The sequence below is a fragment of the Podarcis vaucheri genome (genome assembly GCF_965113315.1).
Source record: "Podarcis vaucheri genome assembly, chromosome: 11".
Lineage (NCBI taxonomy): Eukaryota > Metazoa > Chordata > Lepidosauria > Squamata > Lacertidae > Podarcis > Podarcis vaucheri.
The window spans coordinates 19,291,540-19,308,082 of NC_138749.1; the positions used below are offsets into that span (position 1 = coordinate 19,291,540).

The window sequence follows — 16,543 nt, forward strand, 5'->3', positions numbered from 1 at the left end:
TGGCCGGGTAAGGAGTTCTGTAACAAGTCAAACACACTTTTCTCCACAGCTACTCAAAACTCTCCCTGGCTTTCCGGATCTTATAACCAAACTAAGCAATTATTTTCAAGGTATTGCTGAAAGAGAAAGATGTGTTAAGATCTTATTGCATTTTAGCAAACCTTTATTTTTTTAAAAAATAAGTACTTTAAATAAAATATGCTGATAATTCAAATGACTGGAATTAGTTTCATGACAATAGTTTCACATCTTTGTCCAATCTATTTCTGCGGCACTATTCATTTTGAAGTGCATGGAGCCAACCTCTGCCACTCTCGACATTTGCAAAAGTGCAAATTCACTGCTGCCGCGTTAGTTTATACATCTATAAATACAGGCTGCCAAGAGGATAAAGATTGCTTTATATGATTCAGCTGTTAAAAACACAGATAAGCAGGTCACTTTCTAACAGAAAGGTTTCCAGGTAAGTGGCAGAATATCTTAAAGGGACAGAAACTAGAAAAGTGAAATTCAAGTGAAAAGCATTTTTTTCAGCCCTGCAAAAAAACGGGTTGGGTTATACACCACTAAACAAACTTTAACTTGCAAGTACTCTTTAAGAAAACATTTTTTCATGGGGGGCCAGAATGTGTCATCCTACTATAAACACTTGGAAAAGGAGAAGTGGGATGTTGGTTTACAACAGTGGGTGGCAGCGGGGGGGGGGGGGCACGTCTTCAGCCTGAGGGTTGAATTCTATAGTGCCAATGGTGGGCAGGTCAGAGGGGAAAACGTGGGCAGAATAACAGATGTTAAGTCTTACCTTTCTATGGTAATCTGCATTCCTGCCATATAAAAGTCAGAGGTTTCTACAGACACCCCTCCACCAAGGCAAGCCAGAGGCATTATCACAGTTCAATGACACATTCCTGCCAGGGAAATGCACTCATTGAAGGTGAGGCATCTGGCAAGGGGATGGGGGCATAAGACAGAGGAGAATCCCATGGGTTAAACAGAGGCCAGGAATGCCACCTTCCACCCCCAGGCACGAAGTTACCCATCTCTATAGTTTACAACCAGTAAATAACCAAAAAGGCAGTATGGTATCTTAAAAACCTATATGGTGAACTCACTGTTACTTATTGACAATGCTTAGCATGTACAACACATTCTGAGTAGTTGTTGGAAATACCAAAAATATAACCTTTAGTGTAGAGATATTTTTTTCTATTTTATTACATTTATATACCACCTTTATATTCCAGTGAGCTCAAGGTAGTGCATATGGTTCTCCCTCTCCCCATTTCATCCTCACAACAACTCTAGGAGGTAGATGAGGCTAAGAGATGGTGACTGGCCCAAGGTCACCTAGTGAGCTTCAGGGCTGAGTAGGGATTCGAACCCTGCTCTCCCAAGTGCTAGTCTACCATGTCGCCATGCTAATATTGAAGCTACACATTTTATGTGTGAAAACTTCCAGGATAGCACCTAGCCATGGCTCAAGCTACAGGGCTGAGTCATCGCATAAACAGTGGCTTACAGTTAGAACTATCAGGCGTTACTGCTGCTGCCACAGTGAAAGAAAAAGGAGAAAAGTTATCATTCCTTCCAACTGCACAGTTCCTGATCCCCTGCCAAACAGCAGAATAGCAAAACAGGGCCACCCACAGACAAGGTAACAGGTTTCTTAAAGGACTCAGCATGTGCACAGATTGTTATTATTTTTTTGCAAATAAAAAACTAAAACACAGCCACAAAGAAACTGAAAAAAACCTTCCTGATGAAGGTGGTTTGTTGTGGTTTCCTTTTTCTGACAACAGGCATTTTTTTGGGGGAAAACCCTCTGCTTTTAATGTAAATTGCCTGGCCATCCATAAATAGAATACAATAAAGAATAAGGAATTAATGTATCCCCACCAGCACAAAAGTACACGAAATGACTCCCCCAAACTGCATGAGGAATTAGGGAAGCTCCCCATCTCCTCATGACACTTCACAGCATGGAAATGACCTCCCGCTTTCTGCTATTACATCCATTTCCCCCCTCAAACACTTTTTTTCCAAGAACTCAACTGCTTGCTAGGTATGTTGTCAAAATGAGCTAAAGCAATTCTACAAATATTATTTAAGTTCTGTTGGTCAGCAGTCAGCTATGCCTGTTACTTGATCCAGTGAAATCATGACAAGTGAGAGACACAAGTGTGTGACACTCACATGGTTTAGCGATCATATCACTAGTTCCCTCTGTCTTTCCCCTAAATAGAAGATTTAGTTATTGGGATATATGTCAAACCACTGCATCACGCAGAAACTCTAAAAAGCTAGTGGCCTGCATTCAGTAAAAGTGTCTGAGGAGATGACTGTTTAAAAGGATAAAACTTCAAACTTTTCCCTTTCCACTATTTAAATGTAATTTCCAAAAATGCAGCTAGCACAATTACACTTGAGTGCCAAACTTCAATATTTCTGGTCTTAATGTGGTGCACATTCTTTATTTAATTCCATTTATGAATCTCTTCCCATGAAACATCTCAAAGCATTAACAAGGCATATACAATACAGTCGTACCTTGGAAGTCGAATGGAATCCATTCTGGAACCATGGCTTCTGATTGGCTGCAGGAAGCAGCGCACGGAAACACTGTTTACCTTCCCGCTAGAGCGGTACCTATTTATCTACTTGCACTTTGACGTGCTTTCGAACTGCTAGGTTGGCAGGAGCAGGGACCGAGCAACGGGAGCTCACCCCGTCACGGGGATTCAAACCGCCGACCTTCTGATCAGCAAGTCCTAGGCTCTGTGGTTTAACCCACAGCGCCACCCGCGTCCCGACTATATATATATATGTGCAACTCAGATTCAGTGCAGGTACAGACTAGAATTAAAATGTCCACTTAAAAGGTTTGATGGGAAAGAAAGGACTTTGACAGGTATCAAAAAGGCAATAGAGACTGTACTCATTTGATATGTAATGGGAGGGAGTTCCAAAGGGTAGATGCCACCATGCTAAAGGCCCCATTCTGCCACTGTTACATGTGCCACATAATACTCATTAAGAAATTGATCTTTCAGTGTGGCAGCACTTACACTCTGAAACGCCCTGGCTACGGACATCAGGCAAGTACCTTCACTGTACAGTTTTCAGTGCCTGCTAAAAACATTTTTGCTTAGGCAAACCTACCCAGACATGTAGAAGACTGTTTATGTATGTTTTAATCTTTTTTTAGCTTATTGCTGATTTTATTTTCTGAATGTTTCAAATAATTGTTTTTACTGCTACTTTTATTGTTTTATTCTCTTTGTAAAAAAACAAAACAAACCTCAAAGCAGTTTACAATCAATAAAATAAAATAAATAGATCTCAATGGCAGTTCATTTATACAATCTCTCTATCTAAAATAGTATTCCTAAGATCATGTACTTCTGATGTACTGTACATATCTTTCAATACACTTTTCTTTTGGTTCTTTTGTTACACATCTTACATATCCCTATTTCCATCTATATCCAAAATGACGAATATTTTTTCTGTCAAAGATACTTCAACCATTTCTTTCACAGCATAGAATTCTACTCAACTAAATTATAATCAGAGCAGACCTACTGAAATTTAAAAAGATAGTTCCATGACTTTCAATGGACCTTGTCAGAGTAAAATGTAGCTGAATACCACCCACGGCATTAAAGTTCTGGCTCAAGTTCCTGTAGCACAAAGCTTGTGATGACCAAGTAAGTAATATTCAGCAAAACATTAATGAACGGATACAGTGATTTTTGATCACTTTCCCTTCATCACTTTTATCATCCCATCACTACATCATTCACTCACAAGTTTTCCATACCATGATTATTTTTTATTTGCCAACTGAATCAATTGATTTGGCATGATGCAAAAAAACCAACAAACCATAAATGCTTTAACTATTATAAAAATTCTTACCTTAGTAAAGTTATTCAAGTGGCCTAGCTTTCTCATATTTGAAACCCCTTGCAATTTGGCCACATTTTGGAGAATCTCTCTCAGGTTATCAGAAGGGTCTACAAGGGAAAAAAGAGTATCGGTAGGCACAGATTAGAGAAGCAACAACTATACTACCTATCCTGTCTTTCTTTAATCAATTTCTGCTTCTAAGGAAGTTGTAAACATTTTGATAGCAGCAGGCTAATAGTTTAAAGACCAGGAGGGAAGCGAAGGCTGATTGAGATTTCTCTCTCAAAAAATACAGGTCTCTGTTTCCTGGCCCAAATGAGGACGTACCTAATTTGCAGAAAAGTGTCTGGGTCATACCCAAAGGGTGAATTCCAGCTAGAGCTCTCCAAAGCTGGAAGAACCACCATTTGGGCGTTTACTAGCAATGTAATTGTAAGTAACAAACATGCACTACCCAATATGTTAAACAGGCTTCACTATTGAAAGTGTCAAATGAAGCTTTTTTCAATTTGGTTGAAAATTTCATGAAGCAGCCTAACTAAGGTTCTGCTGAAGATTATACCTACTTAGTGAAGAATGCTGGGGTCTATTTTCTAACATATCTCAACATGCACCTTTGTGAACGTTTGGCGCCAGTTTTGGATTAGGGAGTTTATCCAACTTTAGGGGAGTTATTCTTTGTTTTATGAGTTTACACAGTGTTTTTTGCTTGAAAGGGGTCAAATTAAAATTCTAAACAAACTTAAAAACTAAATAACTAGCTACTTTTCTTTCTTTTCAACTACCCCTGGAATCAATTACTATGAAGCAGCACGTATTTTAGTGGAAGTATTCAGGGTGATATCCAACATTTGTCATACTCAGATCAGACTCATTAAAATCAACAGTCTTGTGTCAACTGGTTTTAGTAGTTCTACTATGAATATGCCTAAAGTTGGATATCACCTTCAGGAAGTGATGTAGCAAAAGCCATCAAATGCCACTACTGTAGTCGACAGCATACCAGAATACGGTGGTGGAGGAAATCATACTGTGGAGAAGGAATAGATTGTCACATTTCCCATTTGAGAAGCTCAGGATTACCAGGGGGGACCATTCTAGAGAACATTTCATCCAGTTTCAAGATCAAGTAGTACAAACCACAAGCACAAGATTAAAGAGAATAGTGTTGGCATATAAGTACCACTAACAGTTTGTTGTAACCTTTAATTTCAAGAGTATATAATAGATGGGAACAAAATGCTTCCCTATAATTTAGCATCGCTGAAAATGTAATTTGACTGATTCCTATTCCTTTGTTTTGCGCTTTCAGCATAATATTGGTGACAGCGACCCTAGCTTTCAAAGCTTTGAGCTGTACAAGTGATTTTGTATTGCATCTCAAGTACCAAATCATAGTGTCTCAAAGATTTCTCTAGAATGTTTGATTTTATGAATTAAAAAAACAAGATGCTTCCTCAATAAGGCTCCTGAAAAGAAAAGGAAAAAACATTCTAACTTGGTCAATTGAGAATGTCAAGCAAAAACTAAGGATGTTCTCCTTCTCTGGGTAAGTAATAAACACTCTTGACACAAAAATCATTGGGGGAAAACCTTTCAAAGTGTATGTGGCATGTTATGGGGAGGTCTGGCATACCTCAGTAATGAAGTCTGCCCCCACAGCTTTTGCAGAAAAAGAAAAAAAAAAAAGAAAAACCAATCACAGCAAATTCATATCCCACCAGGAGCACATCCTGGAGAAAAACAAATTTCAGCTTGCATGTAAAAGCAAAGCGTTATTTTCCGATTCTAACCTGAAGAGATAGGGCAAATCAAATTCATACAAGAATGTTAATGCTTGTACGTTGCTCCCTTTCATTATCAAAGACTCATAACTAGAAAGGGCAGAGCACATACTTTCCAAGCAGAAGGCCCCAAGACTGTTATTTCCAGTCAAAAGGGTCAAGCAAAAGGGAAGACTTTATCTGAAGACCCTGGAGAACCACTTGTCAATGAGAACTGTTGTGGCATCTGAGAGCTGATAGACAGGTAATATGGCTATTTATCACTTCTTTAGTGATAATCATTAGCTGATGGGACTTAGAGTCCAAAAAACTCAGAAGGTTCCCTACCACTGCCCTAAACCACAGTGAAGAGTAGACTAACCACAGTTTTATGTCCTAAACAGCAGTTAATTGGAAAAGGAAGTGAAAACTACTAATCTCCTCCTCATGACTGCAGCAGGATGGAGAGTGGAGCTCTTAAGCCTGAGGTCAGGGAAGATGGGAGTTGTAGTCCAACAACATCTGGGGATTCAAGGCTAAGAAAGGCTGTTCCAATGATATCCTCTATACACATTTTTTTAAATAACCAAGGCACTATACATGCTTTTCAGTTACATTTTGCAACAAGTGCAGAACTTGTGGTTCTTGAAGCCATTTTCTCATAAACTAGAACTATTAAAGATATTAAATACAAATATATATATAAAAGAGCTTTCACATGCACAATAAACTTTTTTATTTTGCTGCAGTAGTACAACCTCCCCATATTCCTATCAAATACTATCACTATTTTTCCATCCCACAATGGCCTCTTCTTCTTTCATTAATAAATTCCAATTATAGGTTGCTACTTTCTTGTATTCCAATATCTTCCAGACAGTGGTACAGTGCATGTGTGTAACATGTATCAATATGTATATGAGGATGTATATAGAAGAGAAAGAATGCGTTTATTTTATTTTTAAAGCCTGTTATGAAATGGACCTGGATTCCTGGTTTCAGTTTGTGCGGAGCCAGGACTGGCCACTTCAACACACTTATGTGAGCAAATACTCCTGTGATTAATCATGGTCTCCAGCTGTAAACTGCTATTCACTCTTCCTTGTAATTCACATCCTGCTTTTTAAAATATATAATCTATTTCAGATTGCGAAGAATCCTGAAACACGCACTGCTTGTATTTCAAAAGTTACACAAAAAAGAATGCAGTTTTATTTTCAAAATTTTCTCCACAAGGTCTGAAAATCGAGAATCTTTCAACAACAACCAAAGTAAGAGTTACTCAGTATTAAATATTTGTATGCCTGCTTAATCTCATTATCAGTCCTGCTATGCCACAAAAGTTACACAACTTAGAAGAAAACCAGAACAGGCCATTTACACTGTGTGAAAGCATTAAAGGTTGAGAGGTGGTGAGAAAAGGAGCTTGAAAAATATTTGGTATTGAGCAAAACCACTATCAATTAGGGAAATCACCATTTGAATTTTAAATAAGCTTTCAAGTTAAATATGCCTAAATTTTAAGAAAGGTGAAGCTTTATAAAATCGAGTTGGGAGTCAGAGTAGCACTTATCTGTAAACTCCTTCTGGTGGAATTCAAAATTACTTGGACATTTATGCTGAAATTCATATAAGTAGCACATATCTAGTAATTAACAATGGATACTGATAAATAATAAGTCTATATTCCATTTATTATTTTACATCATTAATTCGGTTAAGTACGGAATTCAAGCTTCTAACATCTAAGAGAAAGAGCAGTGGAGATGCTAACCAATTGTTAGGGGGGTGTAGACTCCTTTCAAACTTCTCAAACTACTCTGGTGTGTATACTGAGGGCACGTGAAGACAATTGGTGTTGCCTCTTCCAACAGACAACTCCCTCACAAAATAGGCAATTGCACACTTACCAGCTTAGCTATTAAGTGTTGTAACCCAATGGCGTAGATATTTATGGCATGCAATGGAGCCAAAAGTTCTAAGCCAGAAGTGGAGAACCATTTTCAGCTCTTCTGGGCAGTCTTTCAGATACTTGAGTCTAAATAGCTTAGGTCTTTAAACACTAATGTGAGCATCATGAATTAGGCCCAGAAACAAGCTGGCAACCAGTGCAGGTATTTTAAAACTGAGGTTATATGAATTCAAAATAGAACCCTGGCCAGTAATCTGGCTGCTGCACTCTGGACCAGCTGAAGTTTCCCGATAGTCCTCAAGGGTAGTCTTATGTAGATCACATGGCAACAGACCAGTCTGGAAGTTACCAGAATGTGGAATACAATGGCCAAGGCATCTCTCTCCAAAATAAGCCACAGCTGGCGAACCAGCCAAAGCTGGAAATAAACACTGCTAGCTACCAAGCCTCCTTGAGCCTCTAGTGACACCTTTGGAACAAAGAAAACCCAAAAACTACAGACCTGCTCCTTCCTCCCAGTGCAAACACAGCCAGAACATGAAGTCTTCCCACTTCCTAGACTCAATAACTCAGAACACATCTCAGTCTTCAGCTTCAATTTACTGGTGCACATCCAACTTGTGTGTGTGCATGTATTCCATTGTAACACATTATATTCAAAGATTACTCTTTGAGCAGAGTAGTCAACTTGGAATAGAACTTTGGTTCAAATACCAAATCAGACATAATATTACCTTTTAGCCACCTAGCTTACCTCAGAGGACTGTTGTGCAGATTAAATTAGACTACCCCAATGAGCTTTTTGTAGGAAGGACTGTCTACAAATATGAAGATTATTTTCTTTGGTAGCATTTAAATTCTCTGCCCTCAACAAGAGTAATCTTCATATCAGTGTTAAAAAATGTGAACTGTATAATGGAAAACACTTATTTTCAAATGCTGGCCAAAGACCCAGCAAAGCTGACATGTTGTTTGCTTCAGGTGAAAGGAGAAAATATGTCTTCTCTAATAAAGAATTTGAGAACCAATGCTACTAAATATGAAACTGAGATCAATAACACTTGAAATAGTCTCAGATATTCAAAATTATATCACTATAGTCATCAGTTCACATATTCTGGCTTGCTGAGAACATTCTCCAGGTTTCCTAACATGCACACAGGATTCCAGACGGTAGCAGACCACGTAAAGTAAGATACACATCCCTATACACCCCAGTTTTCTGTGAGGCACAAGAACTGGAAGGAAGAGAGATATTTCAGTCTGTTGTCAGAAAGAGATTCCAGGACTCTGAAGGCATTTGTAGAATCTTTCCCACAGTTCCTTTGGATTTTTGTTTCTAACAGGATATTTCACAACATAAAACAATAGTTCATTTGCAACATAGCATACTCTTAATGTAATCCATCATGAAAGTTCTGAACTTTGAGAGGCTTAAGAGGCATTCAACACACACTGCAACTAACAGGATTTTAACCTATGATGCCAGACTGTATATATTCATGATTATATTTGGACAAGGTACCTTCTAATGTTCTGATGTGACAGATATCCAAGTGATCCAATTTATATACACAAATTGTGAAATCCTACATATTTCAGTATCAATCATCCATGTTCACATCAAGGATGTTGCTTGATAAATTCAACAAAACAAAAATATGATCTAGTGTTAACCATAAACCAAACTAAACCAATCCAAGACGTTAAATTAAAAAGTATACAATAACATGTGATTTAATAAATTAAATTAATGGTGGGGGACCTGTGGCACTCCATATCTGTAACCATCCTTAACAGCTGGCCATGCAGGCTGGAGCTGATGAGAGTTGGAGTCCAACAACATCTCAAGGGCCACAGATTTCCTACTTCTGAAACTTATTTCTGAAGTATCCATACCTAATCAAAATGTTTGGGTTCTATAATATCCTGCATATAGAGATTTATTTTTAAATTGTACAATTTCCCACTAATAACATTTTGAGGTTGAAATGTGTTGAAACCTTTGGTATCACTTTATTACCAGGTTCATCTATGTTATTTATCATCTGTTGTATACAAATAGGTATTTTGGTTCAGTATGTTTGTCTAATTAAAAAAAACATGTTATTTCAGCATTGATACAATTATCCATTTATACTGTGATGTTTTGCGCTTAAGAGCAGGGATCCTCAATTCTTCTAAAAACTGTTTAAGCTTTTGGGATGTTGAATAAAAATGGGCAGTTTGGAGCTTGCTTACACATTCAGTATTCAGAGGTGGTTATCCCAAACTTTCACTCTTGTCACTTTCAGCTCCTTTCTCCTTGACCAGGCATAGGCAAACTCAGCCCTCCAGTTGTTTTGGGACTACAATTCCCATCATCCCTGATCACTGGTCCTGTTAGCTACGGATGATGGGAGTTGCAGTCCCAAAACTGTTGGAGGGCCGAGTTTGCCTATGCCTGCCCTTGACTATTTCTCAGTCATTCAAAAGTTATTGTGTTTCTTTCAAGCAGGGCTGGAAAACGTTTGATCCACCAAGACAATTGTAGCCCACCAGTTAGGCATGTCAGCTGACCAGGGGCTCAATAAACACTGATTGCTTGGGGACTTGGGAGACCACACTGCATTGGTCATGACTTGCATTCAGCTATGTGCGTCAAAGTTATGCAGGAAATTGGAGATGACTTTTCATGCAGTAGTAGAAAGAAAATGTGCAAGGAACTCGCATCCTCTTTCCTGTTTTGGAGTCTCATCTAAAGAAGTTACTGAAAAGGGAGCCCATCCATGACTCCAGAATAAAGATGTTTATTCTCCTTTTGAGCAAGAAAACCATAGAAACGTAGCAAAACGCACAAGGCACTTGCGGGTGCGCTACCACCATTTCCACAGCGTGAGTGTCGTAACTCAGTTCTATCCATCTACGAGAGCTACAAGTCGGCTATTGTTTACATGGATTACTTATCCAGAGATTAAGGAGAAGAGACAAGCCGAAAGCTTTTCATCCTGCCACGTGCCACTGAATCATTTTTAGCTTACTTCAACCTCTCATTCACCTCTTGAAAGTAAAAACAGATCAGAGGTTGGGAATGAGTTTAGGGGCTGTTATCCAAGGATCACTGAGCTGACTGTATAAACACAGGTAGTAGCAGAGTTCACTTTCAAATATCAAGGGACAACATTAATGCTAACTAGCCATAGGTTGGCTTTAGAAATGGTATGGCATCACAGGATCCTTAATAAATTCATCTATTTCCCAGGGGATGCATATTCAGGTTAATCTTCTCAAATGAGTTTGAAGAAATAGACAAGATAATAGAAATTTGTGAATTTCTACAATTCTCTATCACATATAGTTAAACTGATGTACCTATCTGTTTGTGGCAAGAGGAGATCTAACATAATATGGGAGCAAGCAAGCCTGCATGGGCATAAGCAAAACAAAAAGCCATTGATAAAAAAGGAATTCTTAGTGTCCCCGGAACTGGCAACTACAACATGTCGATGCCATGGGCTGAATTTCCTAATGCAACAAACCAAAATAACACAAAAACAATATTGAAGTGAAAGCTCAAAGACTGCCTTAGATGCTACTTGCATCTTAGGACCTTCATAAATAAATATGTAAATATGCATTTTCCCAGTAATGTAGAAAATGGGCACATAGTAACCAGCATAGCACAAAACAGTGTTGTTTTTTTTAAAATAAGCTTATTGGGCAAACACCAAACTGCAATGTAAGAACAAGCTTTTTAAAAACAATCTTCTTTTGAATTTCAACACTGAATTTTAACTCTTACAATTCTTCAACACCTATTTTCCAATTCACTGTAGTGCTAATTCAGATATTACCACAGCAGTACTGTACTCCGGTCTCACATCACTCTAGTTACGTTCAGATAGAGAAAACACATGAATCAAATGAATAGTGTGGTATCTTCCTACTGGGGGACTTCTGGGCTCCAGTGGGCCTTGAATATAAAACTGAAACATTATAGATTTCAAAATGGGCTTTCATCCTGATGTTTACCACACACTATTTTGTCAGTTATTTCAATGCTACCTTATTTTCATGTGGAAAAGCACCAATTACATACTTCTATAAGTACCATACTCAGTCTACTTATATATGGTGTCATTACTACAAAGTTTCTATTTTGCAGTACAAAGTATCTGGAATCCATAACATGCAGCACTCTTAATCCTTTTGAATATATCTACTCACTGTTTCATCAAAAACATAAACTTAATATTTTAACATATTTTTGTTAAAATGCAGCAACGAAAAGTTTGTTGGTAATTGTTTTCTCTTTTCACAGTGCACTAACAGTTAATATACGCAGCATATTATGCTACACCTCTGTACAGTTTTATTCTGTATATGCCTGTAATTGAAGTTAAAAAAAACAAAAACCTATGGGAAATATACAAAGCATCCAAATTGTTTTTCAAAAATTTCACTGTGATAAGAATTCTAGCTGCCACCTTGTCTTAAGAGCTATATTCAAGTATAATATAAGTCAGCTTGCCTATAGGGACAGGCAGTCATGAGTTCAGCCCTAAGTATCTAAGTATCAGCCCTAAGTGATGGACTATTTCCAAGCAGATCACTGACAACACAGAATCAATCTGCAAGCAGAGTGTAGGAGAGAACCGGATTTGGAAAGACCACTGGAATTTACATACTGCTGGCTACATCAATGCCCAAGCTCTGAAAAGCTCAAACGCTGCTAACAGCCCCATCTGCAGCCAGCAGACGGGAAATAATGAACCTGCAGCACAGCAAGCTGTAGAAAACAAGTCTAGGGGGTGGAGAGAGCAACATACCTGCCAATAATCCATCAGCTGCTTGTTGTTTTCCTGCTCCCCCTCTCCCCTTCCCCCATGTGTCAGGAAACAGCTCACCAGAGTGAGACTTCGCCATCTCCCCTTGTGACTTAAGATTTCTCTTCTTCCCATAACACATTAAGGGCGGGATTCTAGTGCTTGCCTGGTGGGCTCTGTGGTTTTCCAAAGCCGACTACTTGCTTTTCCCTATTTCCTCAAATTCTCATTTCCACTCTCACGATTTGAACACAAAGTCAAATTATTTCTTCTAACAGAAACAAAACACCTCTCCTCCTCCTCCTCCTCCTGGCCAAATTGATAAAAAACGAGGGTGAAAGCGAGAAACACAGGGCGACAACGGGAGCTGCTTTCTCACAGTCACTCTCAGCCTCTCTAGTTAGAAAGAGAAGTGCAGCACTTAAGCCTGCAATATACATTTTTTAAAAAGAGGAAAGTCCCATTGCAAGGAGGAAGAATCAGAGAATCATGGAAGGGACCCTGACAGCCTTCAAGTCCAACCTTGCATATGATGCTCCACAACCATGCTGCAGCTAGCAGCCTATCATCCTGTTAATTACTATTATCTTAAATGAAAACAAGATCTAATAATGTAGCCCTCGCAGCCCATGCTTGCCAGGAAGACCCACAGGACAGAAGGGGGTTTCATTCCCAATCTAACACCCCCACCTGAGCGCCATGGGGCTTAATCCCCTAAATAAATGTGCATTGCCTTGGGCACGGGAGGAATGTTCGCATCCTGGAGCAAGTATTCTCCCGGCTCCCTCCTGCTGGGGACCGGCTGCTGGGAGGAAGACATATCGCCCCCCCCTTATCTCAGGGGGCCCCCACGCTGATGTCAGGAAAGGGCTCCCCTCTCCCCCCTGAGCCCCAGCCTCCATTCGCTCCCATTCTGAAAACACCCCCCCAGAATGTGGAGTTTGTGTGGGGCGGGATGGAGGGAGGCGCTCGCCACCAGGGTGCCCACCCTGCTTCCCCCCCCCTCCCGCTCCATTACCTCGGCTGAGATCGAGGGGGACGTTTTCCTCGCCGCTGTCGTTCCGGCCTGGGCGGTGGGGAAGAGGGGAAGAAAAGAAAACGAGATTCGGTCATTGATGATGGGAGGAGGAGGAGGAGGACAGAAGAGGCTGAGCCCGGCGGCCGGAGGGAGCGGGATGCTGAGACCGGCGAGGGGGAGGCAGGAGCCGGGCACCGACCCACCCGCCCCGCCGTCGCCCCCGAAGCGCAGGCCGAGCCCCCCCACCCCTCCGGGGGTTCCTCCTCACCTCGAATGCGGAGGTGCCTCAGCGAGCGGGCGCGGAGACTCACCGCCATGTTTACGGCCCCGCAGTCACAACACCGGAAACCTCGCCCGATCTCGCGAGAGAGCGGAGGAAGCCGCCTCGTTCGGCTTGCCTAGTTACTGCCCGCGCGCGGGAGGCCGGGCCCGCGCGCTCTAGCTCAGGAGCGGGCGCCGTGGGAAGGGAAGGGCGGGCGCCACGCTCCCGGTGCCAGGCAGCCCGTGAGGCCGTTGTCGAGGCGGGGGTGGGCCGCCGCCTTTGTATTTTCCTCGGGGCAGGCAGCTGTGCCCCCCCCTCGGCTTGCTCCCTGTGGAAACCTATTTGCTGCGAGATTCCAGCTGATCCTGGCGCTTCCCCACCACACATTCCCGTTTCCTTCTGGGAATGAGGCGCAGCGGAGACTGTGGTGTCTTTTGGATGCCTGGTTTATTTGCACCAAGGTTTCCCAAAGTTGGGGCTCCTGCTTTTTTTGGGGGGACTACAGTTCCCATCATTCCTGGCGACTGGTTCTGCCGGCTAGGGATGATGGGAATTGTAGTCTCGAAAACAGCTGGAGACCCAGCTTTGGGAAACCCTGATTTACACAACCTGAGACTGCGATGGAGGGGTGATGGGAGTTGTAGTCCAAAAACAGCTGGAGACCCAACCTTGGGTAAACCCAGAAACAGCTGGAGACCCAGCTTTGGGAAACCCAGAAACAGCTGGAGACCCAGCTTTGGGAAACCCGAGGCTGTGATGGAGGGGTTCACAGCATCAATGCCTTCCAAAAGTGGTTTTTTTGCCCCCGATAGCTGCAGTCTTGGATTCAAACAGAAATCAAACATTGCTCCTAAACTGTTGGTCTGACTTTTCCTACAGTTTGCTTCTTTCCTTCTAGGTCACATCACTGTAACATAACCTTGAACTCTGGCTTTGCAGGCTCTCCAGGTGTCCCTATTTTCCAGGGACAGTCCTGCATTTACAGAAGCTGTCCTGGTTTCTGATTTGATCCTGGAATATCCCGCTTTTCCTTAGTATGCCCCTATTTTCATCAGATAAATATTGGAGGGTATGGTAGGATGTCCCTATTTTCATCTCAGAAATGTTGGGTATGACCTTACCCTTCTAACTACTAACCCCTTATTTTTATTTTTATTTGCTTAATGACCCAGGCGATCACCCTGACATGGGAAGCTTGCCTGGTTTCTATTTTAGCACTCGCTAGTTCCAAGGGTCAGAAGGTTCTCCCTTACAGCCTACCTCCCCCAACAAAACTCATATTAAATGTCTGCTCTTGTTAGTTGTTTATGAACTGCCCTCTAAACATGTCTAAACAGCACTTTATGTTTTTAACTGTAAGCCACCTTGAGTCCCTGTCAGGGGAAAGGGTGGGGTATAAATAAATTAATTATAATTTCTTGAGGCTATTTGCCACTGTACATTAAAATCAGCTTTATAAACGGTGCTGGAAAATGGTTTAAAAGCGATACACAGTGAACCCCTAGGGCAGAGCTGTTTGGTACAAAAATGAACACCTAAAACCCACTTGAAAAAGCTCATCAAGACAAAAGGGGGGAGAGAATGCCTTTCAGTTGTTTCAGGAAAGTACAGGTTGTGGGCATGTCATATCCCCCTACAAAGAATGTTCTTCCACGGTCCCACTGTACACTTGGCATCAAAAAACAGACAGAGCCACGCATTTTTATCCAGGAACAAAAATGTTGGATTTAATACTATACTTCTGTTAAACATTGTTTTGCTTCTGCTAAGCCACCCAGGGAATATTTCTGGGCAGCTATATCAAATTAAGGAATGACGCAAATAAATTTCACCATGGCAGAAATGATAAAAGGAAAACAACAGCTCTTTGCTGTGAAAGGCCTTTACAAAAAATATTCAAGTGGGTGTGGTGCCTCTAATGCCTTCCCTGTGTCGGTTTCTCAGTGGCTTTAGGGCAGTGTGGGGTATGGCCTGGGGACAAGTCTGAGGGCCAGAAGGAGAAATGTCAAGGGCCACATTTAGCCCCTGGATTCCACATCCCTGCTGTAAACAGACTTTGGTGATTGGCTGCGGACAGTGACTTCATGGTGAGGGAATAACACTCCGCTGCATCTCTGTATTTTGTGCTATTTATTTGAAGAGATGATTCCTACGACAGGCTTGAAGATCTAAATGGCCACTGCCCAACATATATGCAGGAATGATGTGCATATGACCCTCTCTCAGCCAAAGGATAAGTGAGTCAGAGGTGTAGGAAGGTCAGGTGATACCCGGTGCAGAAAATTTCTTGTCACCCCCCCCACACACATTTTTTTAAATTTTCTTTGCCAGCAAAAATGGTTTTATGTTATTTCATATTTTCTTACAAAGGAATGTGGATTCTGAGCCTCTGAAAACAAGTAGACGACTATGGACAGATACAGTGGGTACCACAAGTTAAGTACTTAATTCCTTCCGGAGGTCCGTACTTAACCTGAAACTCTTCTTAACCTGAAGCACCACTTTAGCTAATGGGGCCTCCTGCCCTGACTGTTAAGTCTAGTCACGGACGACTCTGGGGTTATGGTGCTCATCTCACTTTACTGGCCAAGGGAGCCAGCGTTTGTCCACAGACAGCTTCCAGGTCATGTGGCCAGCATGACTAAGCCGCTTCTGGTGAACCAGAGCAGTGCACAGAAATGCCATTTACCTTCCCACCGGAGTGGTACCTATTTATCTACTTGCATTTTGATGTGCTTTCAAACTGCTAGGTTGGCAGGAGCAGGGGCCGAGCAATGGGAGCTCACCCCGTCGTAGGGATTCGAACCGCTGACCTGATCAGCAAGCCCTAGGCTTGGTGGTTTAGACCACAGTGCCACCCACATCCCTATGAGC

The 16,543-nt window shown here is 41.4% G+C and overlaps 1 protein-coding gene across 3 annotated transcripts in view; it reads right to left on the reverse strand.

The window, feature by feature from the left end:
* The window catches only part of RICTOR (RPTOR independent companion of MTOR complex 2), a 63,784-nt gene extending 50,000 nt beyond the window's left edge, over nucleotides 1-13,784 (reverse strand). For all 3 annotated transcript variants that reach the window (XM_082241753.1, XM_082241752.1, XM_082241751.1), the window contains exons 1-3: nucleotides 13,676-13,784; nucleotides 13,408-13,455; nucleotides 3,919-4,016 (exon numbers count right to left, since the gene is read on the reverse strand). In XM_082241753.1, the coding sequence (XP_082097879.1) occupies nucleotides 3,919-4,016; nucleotides 13,408-13,455; nucleotides 13,676-13,724 (195 nt within the window). In that variant the 5' untranslated portion in view covers nucleotides 13,725-13,784. The remainder of the gene's footprint in view (nucleotides 1-3,918; nucleotides 4,017-13,407; nucleotides 13,456-13,675) is intronic.
* Nucleotides 13,785-16,543: the final 2,759 nt, after the last annotated feature.